Consider the following 18,328-nt stretch of genomic DNA (forward strand, 5'->3'; position numbering starts at 1 on the left):
CTCCTCCCCCCCTGGACAGACACCCATGTGAAAGCCATCTGGGATGCCCTGAGCTCGGGGCTGCCGGGGGGGTTCATCGGGATGCTGCAGGGCAGCTCTCCACACATGGCTGCTTTTTCAGCTGTGTTTGAGGGACCTGGCACTAAATTCGTCATCGATGAGCCAGGTTTCATAGGATAACAGTTAAATTTAGGACTGCTAGCTTCCCCCTTGAGCCTTCTCCTTACTGCTGCAGCTATTGCCTGCAAAAATAGAATAAAATGGCAGAAGGAACAGATGCTGAAGGATGAAAAAATCTCGGGAGTGGAGGAAATGTTATGGCGTTTGACAGCCCTGCTGTCAGCCAGCAGGAGGGGAGGCAGCATGAGGAAGGGACCCAGCCAGGAGGGAATTGCTTTTCTCTCCTGTGGAAAGCATTGAGATGGGTTTTTTTTCTCGGTCATGAGCATCCTGGGTGGAAACACGGGTACAAGCGACTCCATGCCAGCCTTAGAAGTTTGGGTTTGAGATGCTGGCACGAGCAGGTGTAGGCTTGAAGCTCTGCAGTGGCACATGCTGTGCATGGTTAGAGCTATTATTTTAGCTAAAGTTATGTGATGAGCATGGCAACATTTCCTGATGTTTTGTTACTACTCCCCAGGGCTGAGGGCAGGCGGGCTCTGCCCTTACTGGTGGTCCCCAAAGGTCCTCCTGCCTCCTTGGGTCTCCATCCCACCAAGCCCCTTCGGCCATCCTGAGCCGTGGGGGGTCTGGGCACGTAGAGCCTGTTCTGGGGCTGCTGCCCAGCCTGGGCACCCACATGCTTCACTGCTGCCAGGCACTACGCTCATGGTGATGCCAGCAAAGGTGTGGTGGATGTTTTAGGTGTTTAAATGTACCCCATGGAAGGGAAATCAAAGTGTCCTTGCCTTGAAAAACTTCATTAAAAGGAATTTGGGGGATTTCCTGTGGGAATGGGACTTTGCCTTACCTCTGGTTTGGTGGTGGTGATGTGTGCTGGGCTCATGGCTCACCCTCTTACTGTGTCACCTCAGGCAGACTTGAACCAGGATCTGGGCACAAGGCAGGGTGGGTGTCTAAAGGTGGCATCTCTTGTTGTTCTTAGAAGAAAAGTTTGGAAATGATGGGGTTTTAGCATCAACCTTTTCACTTGTGGGGTTTTTCTCCTCCTCTTTCACTGGCAGTGTCGGATCAGGGAAATGAGTGGGGCACAGACCTCCAGCCCTGCCCCACCACACCATGGGTCATCTACCTCAGTGCAGATTTGTGTGTGTCTGGTTCACCACACTCAGAGATTTTTATGTCTTTGCAAAAACACTTTGAGTAGCTATTGCAGTTGAGAGGTGTGGATGGAGGTTTATTTATCACCCTGCCAAGTGCTGATCACGCCCTAGTGCTGTTCAGGGCGTTCACGGACTGTAGACCCCACAGACCATGTGCCCTCAGCTCCCATCCCAGTCATCGTCCACTATAAAGGCATTGGAGATCAGCAGGGGAAAAAAAAACAAAGCGTCATGAAAAGTGGAAGGTGTTTCTTTAAAAGCTGCTGATTTTTATGATCTTGCTAATCCTCCTTGCAGGGATTTCATTGTGTTGCCAGTATTCAAAAGCTCCTTGGCTTTCCTAGACACTGTTTCGTGGGGGTTACTGGCTGTCGGTATGTCCCCACAGGCTTTTCTTTTTCTTTTTTGGTTTCTGTTACTCAAGCTTACCACTGGCTGTTTAGGAGCAGAGATGTGGTTTCTGTTCGTAGGCTTAAATTGAATCCTGACAGAGGCATCTGATGGCAGGGATGGCATGAGCTGAGGCGACAGGCAAACGCAAAACCTTCTCCATGCTTTCCTCCGAGGAACTATCCGCTGTTTTGCAGCTTCCAGGGCTGCAGCCACAGGAGGATGGATGGTGCTACAGAGCGGTGCTGTGTGCGGTGTGCAGGTCAAAACATCAGCTGCGTTCTGGATGAGATCTCTTGGACTGATTTTCATTTTTCTCTCCTGAAATGTTACAGCCCTTGGGTTCATTGTTCTGGTGCTCTGACGTGTTCTTTTTGGTTTGCACAAAATGGCATCAGCTTGGGATGCTTAAGGAAGAGAAATAGATGCTGTCAAATCTCAGGGGATGGTGTCACGCCCGTGGCTCAATCCCGTCCCTCCACCATGCACTAGGACTGCACGTGTTGGCTTTGCAACGCTGGTGTTCATGCTGGGGGTGGCTGTGGCCAGCACCTGGGGAGGAGCAGGAGGAATGTCTCTTTGGCCATCTCAGAGAGGTTCCTCGTGCATTTAAGTGTCCTCAGTGGAGCACCATGACCCACTGATGACCATGTTGGAAAAAGAGTTCATTGGGCACCCCATCAGCTGCTGGCATATCTGAGCTGTGGACCTGGGGCAGTGGATGTCCATGCAGGAGATAAGCTAGAGGCTGCACCTAGAAGTGACTGGACCCCATAGCTCTTCTGAGGGGGATTGAGGGAGGCAGGACTTACTGAAGGGTCTAATTTATATCTGCACTCAGGGCAGAGAGGACGAGCCTGTCCCCTGGCACATTGCAACAGGCACATGGTGCTCACAGTAAAATCCCAGTGACTCCAAACTGGACAATTTGCTGCAGAAGTGGTCTCTCTGCAGCACACATCCAGCTCCTTGAAGGAGGGGTGCTGGGTGGGTAAATAGAGGGGCTGCCCGGCACTGGGAGGGGTCCCTGTCCATTCTGGTGCATGTTTTGATATTGGGTACATTAGGCAGGAATTTCTGTTTTTTACCTTCTTCAGCAATGGTGAACTTGGCAGTGTTAGGTTTACTCTTGAGAGATGTTTGAGATCTTAAGGCCTTTTCCAACCTAAATGATTCTATGACGCTAATACCCAAGGTTTGCAAATCAGACCGGAGTTGCCAGCATCGCTGCTGCTGCGTGTGTTGTTTGGCATGAACATGTGTTGTACACAAACCGAGCTTGGGGAGCATGGCCCCCCGCCCACAGGGAGGGCGCACTGAGTCACAGAGCCCCGTAGACTTCAGATCTGGGCACTTCAGGTGATCAAAGTCCCTTTGGTGAAACATTCCTCTGTGCCAAAGATGTTTCTGGACACGCGTCTCGGCCTTTTTACCCATCCCATCGGCACAAGGCAGTGAGGTCAGGGCTGGCTGCTGCCCGAGTGGGTCTGCCCTGGTGGTTTCAGGGATACAGCCATGCCTGTGCTGGGGTGGTGTTAGCTCAGTGTGGATTCCTAGGCTTGTTCAGACAAGGCTGTTTGCAAGATCAGAACAAAACCAGTGGCTGTAATTGCAGCCGTCAAAGCCACAGCTCTGCAGCACGCACGTAGGCAGACGCTGTGCTGCAGCCTGACACGTTATCAGTCTCTGACGATATCTGCCAGGTAGATTTCTTTCATCGAGAAAAGCTGGGATCTCCCATCTGACTTTGTTTCTGTCTGGGCAGATGCTTCGGTAAGCCCTGAAGTGGGGTCACTGCTTGGCCAAAATGTGCACTTTTGACTAGAGATGAGCTAGATCAGATTTCATGCGAGTTAGAAGGCACAGATGTTTGCATCCTTATCCAAACTACTGTTTGAGTGTGTGGCTGTGATCCAGCTTTATGGGTTTTTTTCCTAACACACTGACTTTCCTCACCAGGTGTCAGGAAATGTGCTCCTGCTCCCTGGCCATATGGTCTGGGGCGTTTCTGTGATGGATGCTGCAGGATTAGGCCACTCAGCTGTCTGAGCAGAGCTGCTTTTTGATGCCAGGGCAGGAGAGTAGGAAGGGAGCAACGTAAAATAGGGTACACTTTCCACTCCACCGATCTTTGAGACTTAGTGCTGCTGGTTTGCTCTGAATCGGTCATTTTAGTTCCTGCTTCCTGGGGGCCAGGATGGCTGTGGCACTGGTCACCCAGCCACCATGGGATCTCCCCTGGTTGTGGGAGATCCCCCTTTGGGGTGACACTGCTCTCCTCCTTTGCCTTTCAGGGCTGTCCTGGGAGACGTGGACTGGTGGGACCCAAAGGAGACAAAGTGAGTATCCAGGAAAACATGAGACGGTTTGGGATGGGGTGTAGGGTCCAGAGCAAATTCCATGGATGATTCGGGTGTGTGAGGGCAGTGTGAGCTTCTGAAGCTGCAGTCTGGTGGCCCTTTAGGTGCATTTGGAAAAGGAAAGGACTGTTTTTACTGGGTATTTTAAGCCCAGGATCAGGACTGAGCTGACTGTCTGGACAAGCTGCTGTCTTTCTTCTGAGCCACCTAATGGCTCTGCAGAGGCAGCAGAGCAGGGAGATGAAGCAGCTTTAGCTCGGGTCACCTGGAAGAGGGATGCCGGCGTGTCCCCATGCTATACCCACCAACTCATCTTGGAGGGACATCTGTCCTCCAGCACCACGTCAGTCAGACCCATGGCTGCCCTTCCTGCTCCAGGAACCTTGCCCGCAGCAGCCAGCAGGGCACAACTCGGTCTCCTGCTGCACACAGCATTGCCTAGTGCACTGACAGATGCTTGGAGATGCTCTGGATTAAAGGAAGTGCCTCAGTATGCTCCTAACCACCTTTGCACGGCAGTTTCCATCTTTCCCAAGCTGTAGAGGAGCAAACTCGTTGCCCCACGAGTCATGCCACTTCTGTGCGTGTTACCTTCAATACCTGTCGCATTTCAATGGGTCTGGGCACAGGCATGTGCGTATGAAGCTCATTCCTTTTGCTTTCCCTGTCGTGAGGGTCATTTAGATCTTAAGAGCTGGTTTGAACCCAGGAATGTGCCTAGACCCAGACTGCGCTCAGCAGCTGACTTGAGTCAGAGCCTGTGTCCAGCCTGTGTTGACTGTTAACCCCCCAGCTGGTTTCAAGGAGCTGCCCTTGTCTTCCTAGGGGTACCCTGGAGCCATGGGGCGGACAGGCCCCCCAGGTGACCCAGGCCCTGCAGGCATCCCTGGTGTCCCCACCATCGTACTCTGGAGGAACTCCAGGGAGGACTGGCAGACATTCACGGTGAGTTACAGCCGTAGCGGGTGAGCTCTTGGAGAGCTCCACTTCCACCTCCATCAGCTCCTGTGCAGGCGCCTCTCTGCTCTGCTGGGACGAGAGCTGGGAGGAAGGGTTTGCGATGGTTTGAGATTCCTAATCTGTTGGGTGGGAGGACAGAGTGGGGGAGGCAGGTGGGGGCAGAGGGAGGATGCCAAGGAGAGATGTGCAGCTCTGAGGGATGGCTCTGCGGGCAGCTGTCCTTGGGTGAAATGGGATCAGCGTGCACCCTATTTACAGCTGTGCTCATGCAGCTATCCCTCCTTCCCCTGTGACTGACTGGGAGATCTTGGGTCCCGGTGGTCCACACATATCTGTGACCTCCCAAGGGTGGTTCGTGCCCTACATCTGTAGGAGAGAGGCCAAAGAAGATCCAAGCCGTGCAGAAAGCAGCCCCTCTCCTGCTCTGCGTTGGTGGTTATAAAGCATTGCTCCTGTTTTCCACTATATCCCAGTTTTCTGCCTTGCCCCAGCTGTGCACCGTGGCTTTGGCTCACAATGTTTGTGCCCATCAAGCTTCTTGCCAAGACAAGATATTTTCTTACCTGAAGCCTGCTGCTGTGAGGAGCACGGGAGTGGGGACAGGACCTGTGGGGAGGCAGGAGTGCTTCGGCTGCTGTGTAGCTGGCTGCAAAATTCCCCGCGCTGTGGGAGCGATAGCTGCAATGAGCCAGCCTTGTCCAGGTTCCCCGACTCCTGACAGCACAGCGACTGCTGTGATTAAGCTTCATTTCATACTCCCTCTTGAACCTTCCCTCAGCCAGGCAGGGCAGTAGCTGAAGGCATTGGGTTTCTAAGTGGCACTTTACCAACCTGGGACTGGAGCTCCCTGGAGCAGGGATGCTCTCTGCACTGTGCATCTGTAATGTCCCTCTGATGGGAGCGCAGCCTGTCCAGATATCAGCTGCTCAAAGCAGATGCCAGGCAGGGTGGCTTGCAAGGCAAGGTGGTGCAACAGGCAGAGTAATGGGCTGGTGAGAGGCCAGGCTCAATGATCCGGCTCTCTAAAAGCTTTGATGATCTTGGGCAGGACATTTGACTTCTCTTCAACTCATTCATTTGTGAAGAGGGGTAATGGCACCCTCTGCTCCAGGGCACATGCCTTTAATGCGGGTAAGAAGATACAGTGAGGAGGACCTCTGCTCTGCCAGCACAGCACACCCCAAGGAAGGGACAGTGCTGGCTGGAGGTACAAGGTGGAGAGCGGTCCTGTGCTGGTCTGGCTCTGAGTTTGGATTGACTGACCAGAAGTCCTTGGGCCAGGCCTGCCCCTTGCAGATTTGTGATGGATTGGATCAAAGCAGCTGCAGCAGATAAATACCTGCCTTAGAGGATATCAGATTCCTCCTGGGAAGTGCAGGACAGCTGGTCATTGGGAGATATCTTGGTTGACCTCGAAGACCTCCATGTTCTCCTGTCCTCCTGCTGCTGTAGAGCAGGTGCTGTGCTGTTATCAATGCTCACAAGACCCATCGCAGGCACACAGCGTGGGACCAGAATAAACGGGGATAGGAGAGAGCAAGCTGGAAATGTTGACTGGAAGAAGCCTGCAGTGCCAGAGAGCATCTCCATGCTTGTGCCAGGGCAATCGCTTTCCTCCCAGGGCGTTTGGAGTAGACATCTGCATAATCGATTCCTGTTGTCAGGCCTTGGTTGCAGCACTTCACAGGGCTGCTGACGCTTTTTGCTCTGCACACTCAGTCAGAACTGAACTGCATTCGTTTTTTTTTTCCTGCCTGCATTTAGAAAGGGACCTCAGGCTTTGTTCTTTTGCAGGCAGAAATGCCTATGGATGTTGCTGTAGACCGAAATTTCTCCAGTGTCCCACCACCTTTAGTGCTTAGGTGTTGGGAATGCTGGGGGGAGCAGACGGTCTTGTCTGGGTTTGGGAAGCCGAAGCTGGAGGGCTGCCAGGGCCCTGGCCGTAGGCTCCCGGGGGGGTTGCATGCTGGCATTTGGCCCTGTGCTTTTGGCAAAGTGCCGATCTCAAGGGGAATGCAGCGTCTGGCAAGGATCATGTGGGGCACCCAAAAGCCTTGCTGGGCTATTGTGTCTGTGGCCGTGTGACCCCAGCAGCGCCGGCGGTGGCGGTTCCATCGGCAGCAGGAAACAGGAGTGCGAAGCTGTGGGCTGGGTTTTGCTGATCTTTGTTGAGATAGCACAGGGGTGAAAAGCTGAGTGCTGGCTGCTGTGAGGACGGGGGAGCTGTCTGCTTCTGCAGCCCCCTACAACTTACCGGGGAGCTGGAGAAATGCTGTGGTGTGGGACAATGCTGCTCTTGGGAACCGAGTGCTTGTGATTTGTGGGCATCCTGGGCTGCTGGGGCTTGTGGTTGGCTTAGCCTTGGGAAATGCAAGTCAGAGGAGCCATCTGTCAGGCTGGGCTACATAATGCAGCATGATGGACCATGAAAGCAAGGGACATCAGTGACTGTCCCAGAGCAGTTATGGCTGTTGGGATGCTCAATAGCCTCTCCTGCTCCTTCCCAGGTGAAACAAGCCTTTGCTGTTCATGGGAATTGAGCAAACCCAGCTTAAGGCCACTGCAGTTCTGCCCCAAGCCCCTGTCCTGCATTTTTGTTAACAACATGTGGACAGACATTGGGTTTGCCAAGAAGTTGTCTCAGTGTCACTGAAGGAGCAGGAACTGTTGCTGTCTTGTTCTGGCAGTGTTGACTTTGATAGTGGTGGAGTTCCAGAAGCTGGGGAAGAAGGAAGGGAGAACTGGAGTTCCCGCAGTTATTAGGGAGTTTAGCTGCAGCGCTAGAGTCCTTTCTTTTTCTCTCTCTCAATACCTTTAAAAGCAAGAGGTCAGGATGGGAAATGAGGGCTGGTAACCTTAGAGCAAAAGAAAATATTGCTGCACACAAAAAGAAGGCAACCTTTAGGGATTTCCTGCTGCTGAAAGGTCGGCAACTAACGCAGCTCTGTGACTGCGTGGCTTTACGGCCGTGGGGTGGGCACCGGGTGGGCTGGGGAGGGTGGCCAAGCCCGTGCTGCAGGGCATGACCTGCTCCCTGCAGGGCTGTCGGAAGGGTTTTCTCTGCCCTGCTCTCAGGATGGAATTTTACAGGACAGATCCACAAGGCAATCGCTCCCCATCCTCCATCCCCTCCGTTTGCTTACGATCCCTGTGCCTGTCACGCCGCTCCCTGCTGACCAGAGCTGCAGCGAGCAAAGCACCGACTATTTCCTGCTGAAATTGCAGAAGGCAATTAATTTCTCTTCCCTCTCCTTGGCATCCGGTGCTCCGAAATATAAGTTCACATCTCCTGTGAGATTTTTTTCCCCTCCTTTTTAAAAACTTGGAATTTTTTTTTTGAAACCTGAGGAAATAATACCCTGTCCTGAGTGAATCTGGGTTCAACAATTCCTGAGACAAAGCAGAAGCATTGGCCATACTCCAACCCCACCCTCTGCCCCAAAATTTTTGTGAGCAGCTTTTGAGGGAAATGAGAACTGGCTGGACAAGAGGACCATGGCCTGGCCCTGGCAGGCTGGCAAGGAGTGCACCCGTTTGCTCACGGTAATCAATGCGGGATCAACTTGAAAGGAACCAAGATGCCTGGTGTGGCATTAGAGCTAGTTAAATCATTCCATCCATCATCTGCCCCTGAGAGCTCCACTCATTATTAGAAATATTTCCATATGTTGAAAGGTCTCTGTTTATTTTTGTTAATGAGTTCCTTGGCTTTTTCCCTTCTCGCTCCTCTGGTATCGGAGGATGGATCTTTGGAGGGGGGGACAGGAGGGGGTTTCCTGGTGCTCCGAAGGCTGAAGCTGGGGAGTATTTCCGAATCCTGCCCCTCCATCTGCTTGGGAGTGGGGTGATGAACAAGGCAGGGCTTTCCTTAGCCTTTGATGTAAGCCAGGATTTGGAGGAGCTTCCTGGACCATATGTCTGGGCTCACGGTGGGAAGGATGAGGGAGGAGGAGGAAAGGTAGGTTTTGCCTCCTGAGTGTCTGTGGTTTGTGCTGCTCGGAGGGCAGGAGGGTAGCTGATAGCTGGAGACAGACGTTTTGTTTCCTGGGCATCTCCCAAAACCTGGGGAAACCTGGCTTGGATGTGTGCAGAGAGGAGGCTGTGCTGTGGGTTTTTAGGACCTTTGTGCTGGCTTTGAAATATGGTGGGATTACCTCTGGCTACGATGGGATTAGCCCACCCTGTAGCTTTTGGGCGGTTTTCTTCCTCTTTGTGGTCATCTGGTCTTCTAAAAAATTGGAGGTGCATGGAAGATTTGGCTGCTAGGAGCAGTGAGGAGAAAGCCTACTGGCCATGACTGCTGGAGAATCTCCTCCTCTGGGGCTTCAGATGGGGTGGGTGGGGTTGAGGTTTCCCACCTGGGGCAAACTGCAGGGTTGAAACAGCTAGGTTTAGTCCAGCCTGGGCTAAATACGATGGTACCTGTGCTCACTAACAACACTCTTCTAACTTCTCTACATGCAAAACATTTCTGGTGTCCCAAAGCTGCTAGGGCATCCATGGGGGAGCTGAATTTCAGCAGATTTCAGAAGTGGGGTCTCTGTCTTCATTTTCTAATGAGGCCAGCAGTTCCTTATTTCCTACAGGTTGTCCTCAGATTAAGCCTTGTCCTGTGACTTGCATACACATAGTATAACAAAAAAATAAATTTAATTAGAGGACTGGTTCATTACTGTGTCTTCCCAAGCAACAGCAAAAAGACTTTGAAGCCAGCAAAAAGGGATTTAGTGGGTTTTTTTAACATTTTGCTCCCCCACCCCATTCTCCTTTCAGCAATCATCGTTTTACCAGCTTCTACACGCAGGCTGGCCGGTGAGTATCACTGTTGAGCAACTTTCTGTGGTTTGTTTTTTCCTCAGCTTGGTCAGATGGGTTTTCCTCTCTCTGTGGCATTTGTTTTACCAGATTTGTTTCTCATTTTAATCCAGAGAAAACCCGGAGCCCCTGGGCCCCCAGGACATCCAGGGAAAACAGGAGCACCTGTAAGTAAGAAAACCCCCTGTGTCCCCTCTGTGGCTGGGTGCTGCTTGGCCCCACTGCCACCCTGGCCTGGGGCAGCTTGCGGAGTCGATGTCCCCAATCACTTGCACAGTCCTGGGCTGCCCTGAAAAGTATCTGCTGCCCGGTGGCTTCTGGCATGCTATAATTAAGGGCCTTGGGATTTGGTTTCAAAGAAGCCTAATGGTTTTCTTGTCTTCTTCCCACTGAAACCCAGGTGATGTTTGATATCTACCCCCCTGGGTTACGTTGGCAGACGCAGCCCCTGCCTCTCTGTCTCTGCCAGCTGAATGGTGCTGGCTTATCTTCCCCAGGGCATCGGGTTCCTGCCCTCGTGTTTGGATAGGGAGCATGTGGATCCCTCCCAGAGGCACAGAAATGAGCCAGAGAATGGCTGATGCAGTACTTGTGCGGGGCCAGCCCCATGCTGGTGGGTCTGCAGGCTCCAGGACTGCTGGGTGATGCTTCCCACCCAGCTGGCCTCTGCGAACAGGGCAGCGCCATGAGGCAAAAGAAACGAAGGCAAAACTCCCCATCCTGTAGGGCACCAAAGCAATGGGGAACTGGATCTGTCACCACCTGCAAACCTGACCTGGCCATAGTCCCCTTGAAGGCAGGCAGGGTGGCGGGTGCACCGAGGGCTGTGATTTGGGTGCTCTGCCCTTCCCAAGGGTGCCCCTGTGCATTGCCCGTTGTCCTCCCCGTGACAGCCTCCGTGGGGCTTGGGCTGCTCTCAGCACGGGGGGACACGTTTGTTGACTCAATCCCCGTTTGTGCGCAGGGACCCTGCGGAGAGCCAGGGGAGCCGGGTGAGAAAGGCCAGCAGGGGTACACGGTGAGTGGGGGTGCTGGCAGGGAGACCTGGGTGTGGGGGGTTTGGATGTGGGGAGAGGCTGGTTTGGAGAGATTGAGTGTGCCCTCAGGGCTGTCGTGGGGACCATGGGAGACCCTGCCCCTCCTGGATCAAACCCAGGAGGACTGTCGCAGGTTTGCTGTTGGTTTGGGAACTGTGCAAGGAAATATGTGCCTGGTTTGAAGGGTCAAGGGGGTGATGTCCTGGTCCTCTCTGGGAACCTTGATGTGGCTGGCAGGGGTGGCTCTCTGCAGTAGGTTTATTCCCCTGCCTGAATCCGTGCTGCAGGTCCTCCTGCGCTCTGCTGGCAGCACCCTGCTCAAGCAAATGCTTGGGCTCAATGACTGCCCAGCACAGTCCCTTTGGGTGCTGGACTCTGCCATGTGGCACCCAATGCCCTCCCAGGCAGGTGGACAGAAATTGGCATGGTGGTCCCAAAAGCGTTCTGTCCTTTTGTCACCTTCTGGAAACAGCCCCCTTCCCCGTGGCTCTGGCCAAAGGCACAGGCGAGCCCCCCGCGATGGGAGCTGCTGTGCAGTGTGCCCTCGTGGGACCTGGCCACCTCCCCCAGGACTGAGCCAGCACAGCTGCCTGTGGGGTTTGGATGCTCGTGGCCTCTTACCCCGAGAGCAGGTGTCCCAATCTCCTGGCATCGCTGGACTTTTCCCTCCCACTCTCCCACCTATATTCACTGATACCCAGCCCTTGTGGGAAGAGCTGGTGCATCCCAAATCTTGTCCCTCTCAAATGAGCCAATGTGCAGGTGTTCCTGAGCATGCCACTGCCTCTTGCTTGTTTGTCCTGGTTGCTGCTGGGCTGCTCAGAAGGGACAGCAGCACCCATCCCTGCTGCTCCTCATCTCCCCACTCACCCGTCTACTGGAGCAATCATCGTTTTCCAGCCCTCCAGTGTTTTGCATCCAGCATAGCATCTCCCCAGTGACCTTGACCAGACACTGTGGTCCCCTTGCCGCCTCCTCAGCAATGACTTTCCTTTTTTTCCTACCATCTTCTTTATCATCATGTCTTCACCTTAAAAACGGGGGGGGGGGGTTGTTCCTCTGGCTTGAGAAGAGGAGCTGAGGACAGGCTGGGCTTACATGAATCGATGCTGAAGGAGGATTTGGACAGGGTGGCCAGCAGGACACAGGCTGGTTCCTGGCAGATGCATGGAACGTTTGAGGCCCAAAAGCTCACGACAGAAGTTAGAGTCGGTATCTTGGGCAAGAAACACAGCTACGCCATCAGGCGCTGTGTGTCTGCTCTCCATCATGCGTCTTGCTGCCAGGTGTCCTGTCACCCCCAGCCCCACTCCCTTGCAGCAGGATGTACCCCAGGGATAGTGTTTTACCAGCTGCCAACATCTGGAAGGCGTCACTGATTCGTTAAGCTGGTTGAGTGTAAACACTGGAGTCTGTCGGCACAGCTTAACCAAAAGGTGCCAAAGTTATTCTCTGTCTTCACATAAACAGGATCTGTGAGGGGAGTCAGCAGTTTGGCGGGGGATTAGCACAGAAATGGAAAGGATCCAATTTTTTCCACCCATCACAGTCTATCTGCAAGCCTGATGTCTCTGGTTCAGGGGGCTGTGTCACAGCTGCAGCCCTGTCCCCAGCCCCCTGCTCTCCTGCTCTTGCTTTGGCACCTACTGAAGGCTTTGTGTGGCAGTTTTCCAACAGGGAAACTCAACTCAGCTTTGGACTTGGCTATTGACCAGTCTGGGGTGGTTTCTGTTAAGGTTCACATTTGTGCTACACCTTGGCCCAAGACGTCTTTGATGCCCGTTCAGGCTCCAGCAGGTCTCCACTCCCTGCTCTCGCTGCCCTGGGGATGCTGATCAGATGACAGCAGGGGTGAGGAAGAGGAGGAGGGCTTTCATCCACCTGCATCAGCCCCTGAGCACATGGTTGGGTTGAGTTGGGTTTGCCCATGGTCTGTTTTGCATTTGGCCCATCTGCTTGAGCTCATCTGCCACAGAGCACAGCCAGAGGCGCGTCACAGCCCAGGTCTCTTTCTTGCAAAATTGCAAATAACAATAAATATTCCCTGAAGCTGGGACTGGAAGTGGAATGGGGCAAAAATGCTGGCTTTTGGGCTGGGTGCCCCAAGCATACATGGCCACTAATGAGCATGGGGGATGTGTGTGGCTGGCTGTGTGATGCTGAAGGGCTTGGGGGAGGGAGATGGAAGAGCAGGCCTCCCCAAAACAGGCTTTTATATTTTCGCAATCAGATTCTTCACTTGAGAAGTAACTGAGGCAGCTGTGTCTTTCTGCCCTTCATTCAAACTCTGACTTAACAAACGGAAACAAATTCCAGTTTTTGGACTTGATCAAATGTTTCAAAATTTTGAGAAATCCAAACAATCAAAGCAATTCAAAGGGAAATGTCTTCTTTTTGTTCCAGACTGCTCTTTATCCTGCCGTAATTCAGAAGTGCTGGTGAGCTGAGGGGTAATAAATAATGCCCCTAATCTTTAACTGGTGATGCCCAGCCCAGAGGATCTGCTCAGGCTCTTGCGTGTGGGAAAGCATCAGAAATGGCTTTGAGTATAAGCCCCAGAGCCAAGAAGCAGATGCAGAGGGATTTCATTTGACCTTCTCTTAACACACTGTTTCTTCATTGCCTTCTGCTTTGTTTCTTGCTGTATGGCCACTGGTTGTGACTCTCCCACGGTTTCAGTCGGAGAGCCTGGGCAGATCCACATGCCTAAGGCTCGCAGCGCCTGGATGTACAAAGCTTCTCCCCCTGCCAGCCCTCCCCATCTCCTTGCAAGGTACTTGGTGTTTAGCAGGCGTTGCTGCAAAGGCACGAGGCAGGCAGAGCTCAGCATTTAATTTATTGGTTTTGTAATGTGGATTTTTTTAGTTTTCCATGCTTGGCTTTTTTCTCCCCAGGGTGAACCCGGGCTCCAGGGCTTGCCAGGACGTGTGGGTTACCCTGGCTCAGATGGCTTCCCTGGCCTGGATGGCAAACCTGGGCCGTGGGGGCTGCCGGGAGAGCAGGTGAGCTGTGGGCAGGCAGGGCCTTGGCATAGCCAGTGCTGGGTGTGGAAGCTGCAGCCCCAAGCCCTGGGAGGAGGCAAGGGGCTCCTAATGCTGCTGCTCTTTACATTCCCTTGCCTTCTTCAATTAAAATATTCCTCCAAAGCCTACAAACCCAGGCAGTCCTGGATGAGTGACTCGATGTTCGTGTTTCCTAAAAAGAAGGGCTGTAGAACATCACATGTGTGCGTTACTGTGCAGCTGGGATAACCCGAGCGCTGCAGATCCTGCGCTGTGGTGGGCCTGAGCACAAGGACTGGGCTGCTCTTCTGCATCTGAACCTCCTCGTTGATTTTACATGAGAAAATAACTGGGAGGGGGAAGAAAGAAATGAGAGCAATTAGGGACTGCCTGGATAGCATTCAAGCCATGAAGCTGGTCACTTGGTGGTGTGATGGTCCCTGCCCTTTTCCATACCCCTGGCAGCAATCCTGGGGGAATATGGGCAGTGCGCCTGGGCTTGGAAGCTTTCTCAGGGGGCTTTTGGAGGATGGTGACAGGGACTGGACCATCCTGAGAGGTTTGGGGCTCTCAGCAGTGCCCTAGGAGTCTGCACCAGGGTGGCTGTGGGCAGGAGGCAGCAGCTGCCAGCACAGTGGGGAGGGAGGGAGCGGGGCTGGAGCTGGACACGGGTGGGAGGCACCGGGCAGCCCCTCAGCACCCACTCTGCTCCTTGTTCCCTCTCCCTAGGGACTGCAGGGCTTCCAGGGTGACCGAGGGCTGGCTGGCGAGAAGGGAGAAGAGGTAAGCTGGCTCTCACTTGCTCAGCCGCTTGGGGCTGTGGGCATGATTTGGTGCCAGCCCCAGCACGTACACATAATGCCAAGCAGCAAGAGCTTTTCGTTACTGTTTTCACTGGTACTGAACCAGCAGTGGCTGGTACCCATGTCCCCCGTCCCTCCTCCAGCCTGCGGGCACACATGCCACCCTGATGTTGCGTTACGGTGTGGGGTGCCCTATTGCCACCCTCCGGCCGTGCGGGATCTGGCTGGTGGCCGCCCTTGCTGCTGCGCCCGCTCAGCCTCTGGCCGTGCCAATGCCCTGTGCTCCGAGCTGCCCCAGCCTGGGGGTGGCGGGGGCTGCTAGTGCATGTCACTGTGGTTCCTCTCCAGGCTGTTCCAGGGGTTTGTCAGCCAGGGTATAAGTAGTCCATAAAAAAGTGAGTGCTGGTGGTTTGTTACCCTTTTTATTCCTTTCCCACTACCCATGGTAGTCTGTTTAAGGCAAATATTAGCAAAAAAATTTTAGAGCTGCCCAGGGGATTTTGGTCTGACCCAAGGTCTGATCATCCTGGGGTGTTTGAAATCAAATTTCTTCTTTTTGGAACACCAATCCTGTATGGTTTATCATGTATCTTTTCTGGCCTGTACTTCGTACCCTCTTGCCTGCAAGCATCATCCTAGCATCCAGACAGAGAATCTCTTGCCTTTGGGCTGAACCTCTCTGTGCTTGAGCACTCAGCAGCTGTGGACATGTGAAGCTTTGCACCACTCACACGGCGCCATGAAGCTTTTCTTTTTCTTCCCCACCACCACTGTGTGCAGCTCAGGACACCATGGCGTCCTCCAAGGCACAGGTGATGGGTATGGCCCTGCAAACTGGTGCAATGATGCCGTGGAGAGCCCTGTCCCAGCCCTACGGGCACTGGGACACCTCTTTGTCACTGTTGCCTGTGGTGTGGTGCAACCCTAGCCTGGGACACGGGAGCGGAGTAGCCACAATGGGGTGGCACTGTGCTGGGGACAAGCAGCCAGGCTTTTCTTCTGGGGTTGGCTCACTTCGCACAAGCTTGAGGGTCCCCATCCTCTTGCACCACACCAACAGTCCTTTGGGGCACGTTTTAGCTCCTGATGGTTGAGCTGGGGCTTACACATCCTTGTTGTTCCCATTTCAGGGTTTCTTGGGTGACCCTGGACCAGCTGGGGAGAAAGGAGAGAAGGGAGTGAAGGTGAGGGTGTCTGTCCCTGCTCATCACAGCCCTGCCTGGGTTGGGCAGGGGGTTGCCCCAGCCCCCCCAGCCCCAGGTCATGCCTTCCTCCATCGCTTAGGCTGCTCTTGACTTTTCCAGGGAGTGAAGGGAGAAAATGGTCTGCCAGGTCCTGTTGGCCTTCACGTGAGTTAACAGGGAAGTTGGGGGTGTTTCACACCCTGCCGTGCTGGGATTGCTCCTTCCCTCCACCCCCCTTCCTGGGCCAACACCTTTGCTTCTCTGTGGTGGCCTTGAGCTCCTTCCCTGGCTCCAGCCCACGTTCTCCTGGCTTTGGGCAAAGCCCTCGTGGTCTCTGTGTTTCCCCTGACCCTTCTGCAAGGGGATGGGACAAAGGCAGCTGCCCACCTTGGGGTGGGCACCTCACTGACACCCCGCTCCTGGCTTCTCTCCCAGGGGATGTTGGGTCTGAAGGGTGTGATGGGATTCCAAGGACCCATGGGGCCGGAGGTGAGTGGTTTTGCTTTCTCTGTGTCACCAGCCCTCCCCAAAGAGATGCAGGAAGGAGCCTGCTGCTCCTCACTGGAAATATGGGTCTGAGGAGGGAGGACTTGGGCTTTGCAGGTCACTGGCACTGCTTTGTGGTTCGCTCTTACAAAATCCTTCTTTGTTTGTGGGTTGTTTTTTTTTTTCTGAGACCTGGACCTAAACTACATCTGTATCCTTGTCCTGGAGGTGGCTCTTATTAATGGGGATATTGCCCCAGAGCAACCAGGGACGTTGTGTCTCTGCATGTTGAGGGCAGGACCCTCCCCTCACCTCCAACATCTCCCACACGGACATCTGCAGACCCGCTCATTCTCCTGGCTGGCAATGAAGAGAAATGAAGCTTTGCAGAGCACATTGCATCATGGTTTATTTTAGGTGTCCACCTTCAGCTGAGATGAATCCTAGGCTGACAGCACCTGGGTTTTTCCATGCTGCTCTCAGCACACTGATAGCTTAACTGCTGCCACATCCTTGGGAGGCATCCCAGCCAGGGAAGGGTTTGCAGAGGGATTTAAAAAGAAACTTGAAGTGTTTGGGTGGTGAATGGAAGCACCTTCCAACACAAAGGGAGTAGGGGAGCCAGGGGCTAGCCTGTTCAAAGGGACATCAAGTAGCTGATGCTTGATGCGAAGAAGAGGGGGAATTGGGGATGTGAGGACTAAAAGGAGAAAAAATCAAAGAAAAACAGGCTAGAGAAATGGCATTGTTTCTCTCCTTCTCCAGGGAGAAGGTGGCTTAGTGGGTCCCCCGGGCCCTGCTGGCCTCATGGTAAGTCACAGCTTTTTGGTTCAAACTACCACTGAAATGCAGGCAGCGGCTGGGCTGGGGGAGCTGCTGCCGTCCAGCTCACAGCAAGAGCAAGGCAGGACCACCATGGGCAGGTTCGGATGTGCCACAAAGTCCTGCCCAGTTTCATCCCTTGTGCTGATTTACACCTGAAAAAGATGCTTCTGCTTAAAGTGCAGCCTCCTGGTAGCGGGGGAAAAATTGCCAAATGGTGTTAAAACTCACATACACCAGTAAAGCTCCCCCAGCATCCCTACTAGTCCAGGGCTGCATCTGCTGCCATGGGAGATGCCTAGGGATGCCTAGGAGATTCCTAGGGGGTCCCCATCCCATCTCCTCCTGGACAGTGCACGTGGCCGCAGGGCTGAGTACACTCTCGCATTGCAGGGAGAGCCGGGCCAGCCAGGATCTGTTGGATGTCGAGGCGTCAATGGCTCTCAGGTGAGTCTGCCCCAGTTTCCCTCCTTTGCTATTTGGGATTTTCCAGCCACTGCATTCATTCCCTCCCTTCCCTGCTCTCTCTCCCCAGGGAGAAATGGGCCCTCCTGGCTTGCCCGGCCCCCGGGGCCCCAAGGTACGTTGCCTGCACTGAGGGATGAGCAAATCTTGCTGTGATGGGGTATCTTGGGACAGTTGGTGAGGGTACCAGGATGGGAGAGTGTCCTGAGGGTCACCCAGCCTGGAAGGGTCTCCTCCAGCTCGGCTGTGAACTCAACCCACCCCAAAAAGAGGCTGAGACAAGGGTGGGAATCCTTTCCTGTACCCTTCACAGTGGCGAAGGGTACCCCTGCACTGGCTGGCTGGGAGCCCTGGAGCTCCTGAGCGGCGCCGTATTTCCCAGGAGAGGTTTTGCACTGCAGGTTTTGCACGATGTGCGCGGGGATTTGATTCTAACAGCAGCTCCTCGCCCCCCGCTGCTTTGCAGGGACCGCAGGGCTTGCAGGGGAGACGCGGCCCCCCCGGCCCCAGGGGCACGCAGGTAAGTGGGTGCTGTCCTGGCTCGGAGCTCACCATGTCTGCGAGGTGTGGGTCCCCCTGCCATGGGCTTGCTGAGCGAGGAAGGAGCTGCTGGGACCTGTCCCCCACGTGCTTTGCAAATGGGCGCAACCATGTCCTTGACCCTGCGGGTCTTTATGGCCACCCAGGGGTGGGTGGGAGTGGGTGGGTGGGAATGGCCATG

At 54.0% G+C, this 18,328-nt stretch overlaps 1 protein-coding gene across 1 annotated transcript in view; it reads left to right on the top strand.

Annotated features, from left to right (window-relative positions):
* COL27A1 (collagen type XXVII alpha 1 chain) overlaps nt 1-18,328 on the top strand; it is a 96,135-nt gene that overhangs the window by 56,803 nt on the left and 21,004 nt on the right. The window contains exons 9-18 of the mRNA XM_086475562.1: nt 3,968-4,012; nt 4,859-4,978; nt 9,767-9,805; nt 9,922-9,975; nt 10,773-10,826; nt 16,270-16,323; nt 17,086-17,130; nt 17,536-17,589; nt 17,678-17,722; nt 18,074-18,127. Coding sequence (XP_086331688.1) covers nt 3,968-4,012; nt 4,859-4,978; nt 9,767-9,805; nt 9,922-9,975; nt 10,773-10,826; nt 16,270-16,323; nt 17,086-17,130; nt 17,536-17,589; nt 17,678-17,722; nt 18,074-18,127 — 564 coding nt within the window. The remainder of the gene's footprint in view (nt 1-3,967; nt 4,013-4,858; nt 4,979-9,766; nt 9,806-9,921; nt 9,976-10,772; nt 10,827-16,269; nt 16,324-17,085; nt 17,131-17,535; nt 17,590-17,677; nt 17,723-18,073; nt 18,128-18,328) is intronic.

The sequence above is a fragment of the Leptosomus discolor genome, chromosome 19, assembly GCF_034619465.1.
Source record: "Leptosomus discolor isolate bLepDis1 chromosome 19, bLepDis1.hap2, whole genome shotgun sequence".
In the NCBI taxonomy this organism is placed as follows: Eukaryota; Metazoa; Chordata; class Aves; order Leptosomiformes; family Leptosomidae; genus Leptosomus; species Leptosomus discolor.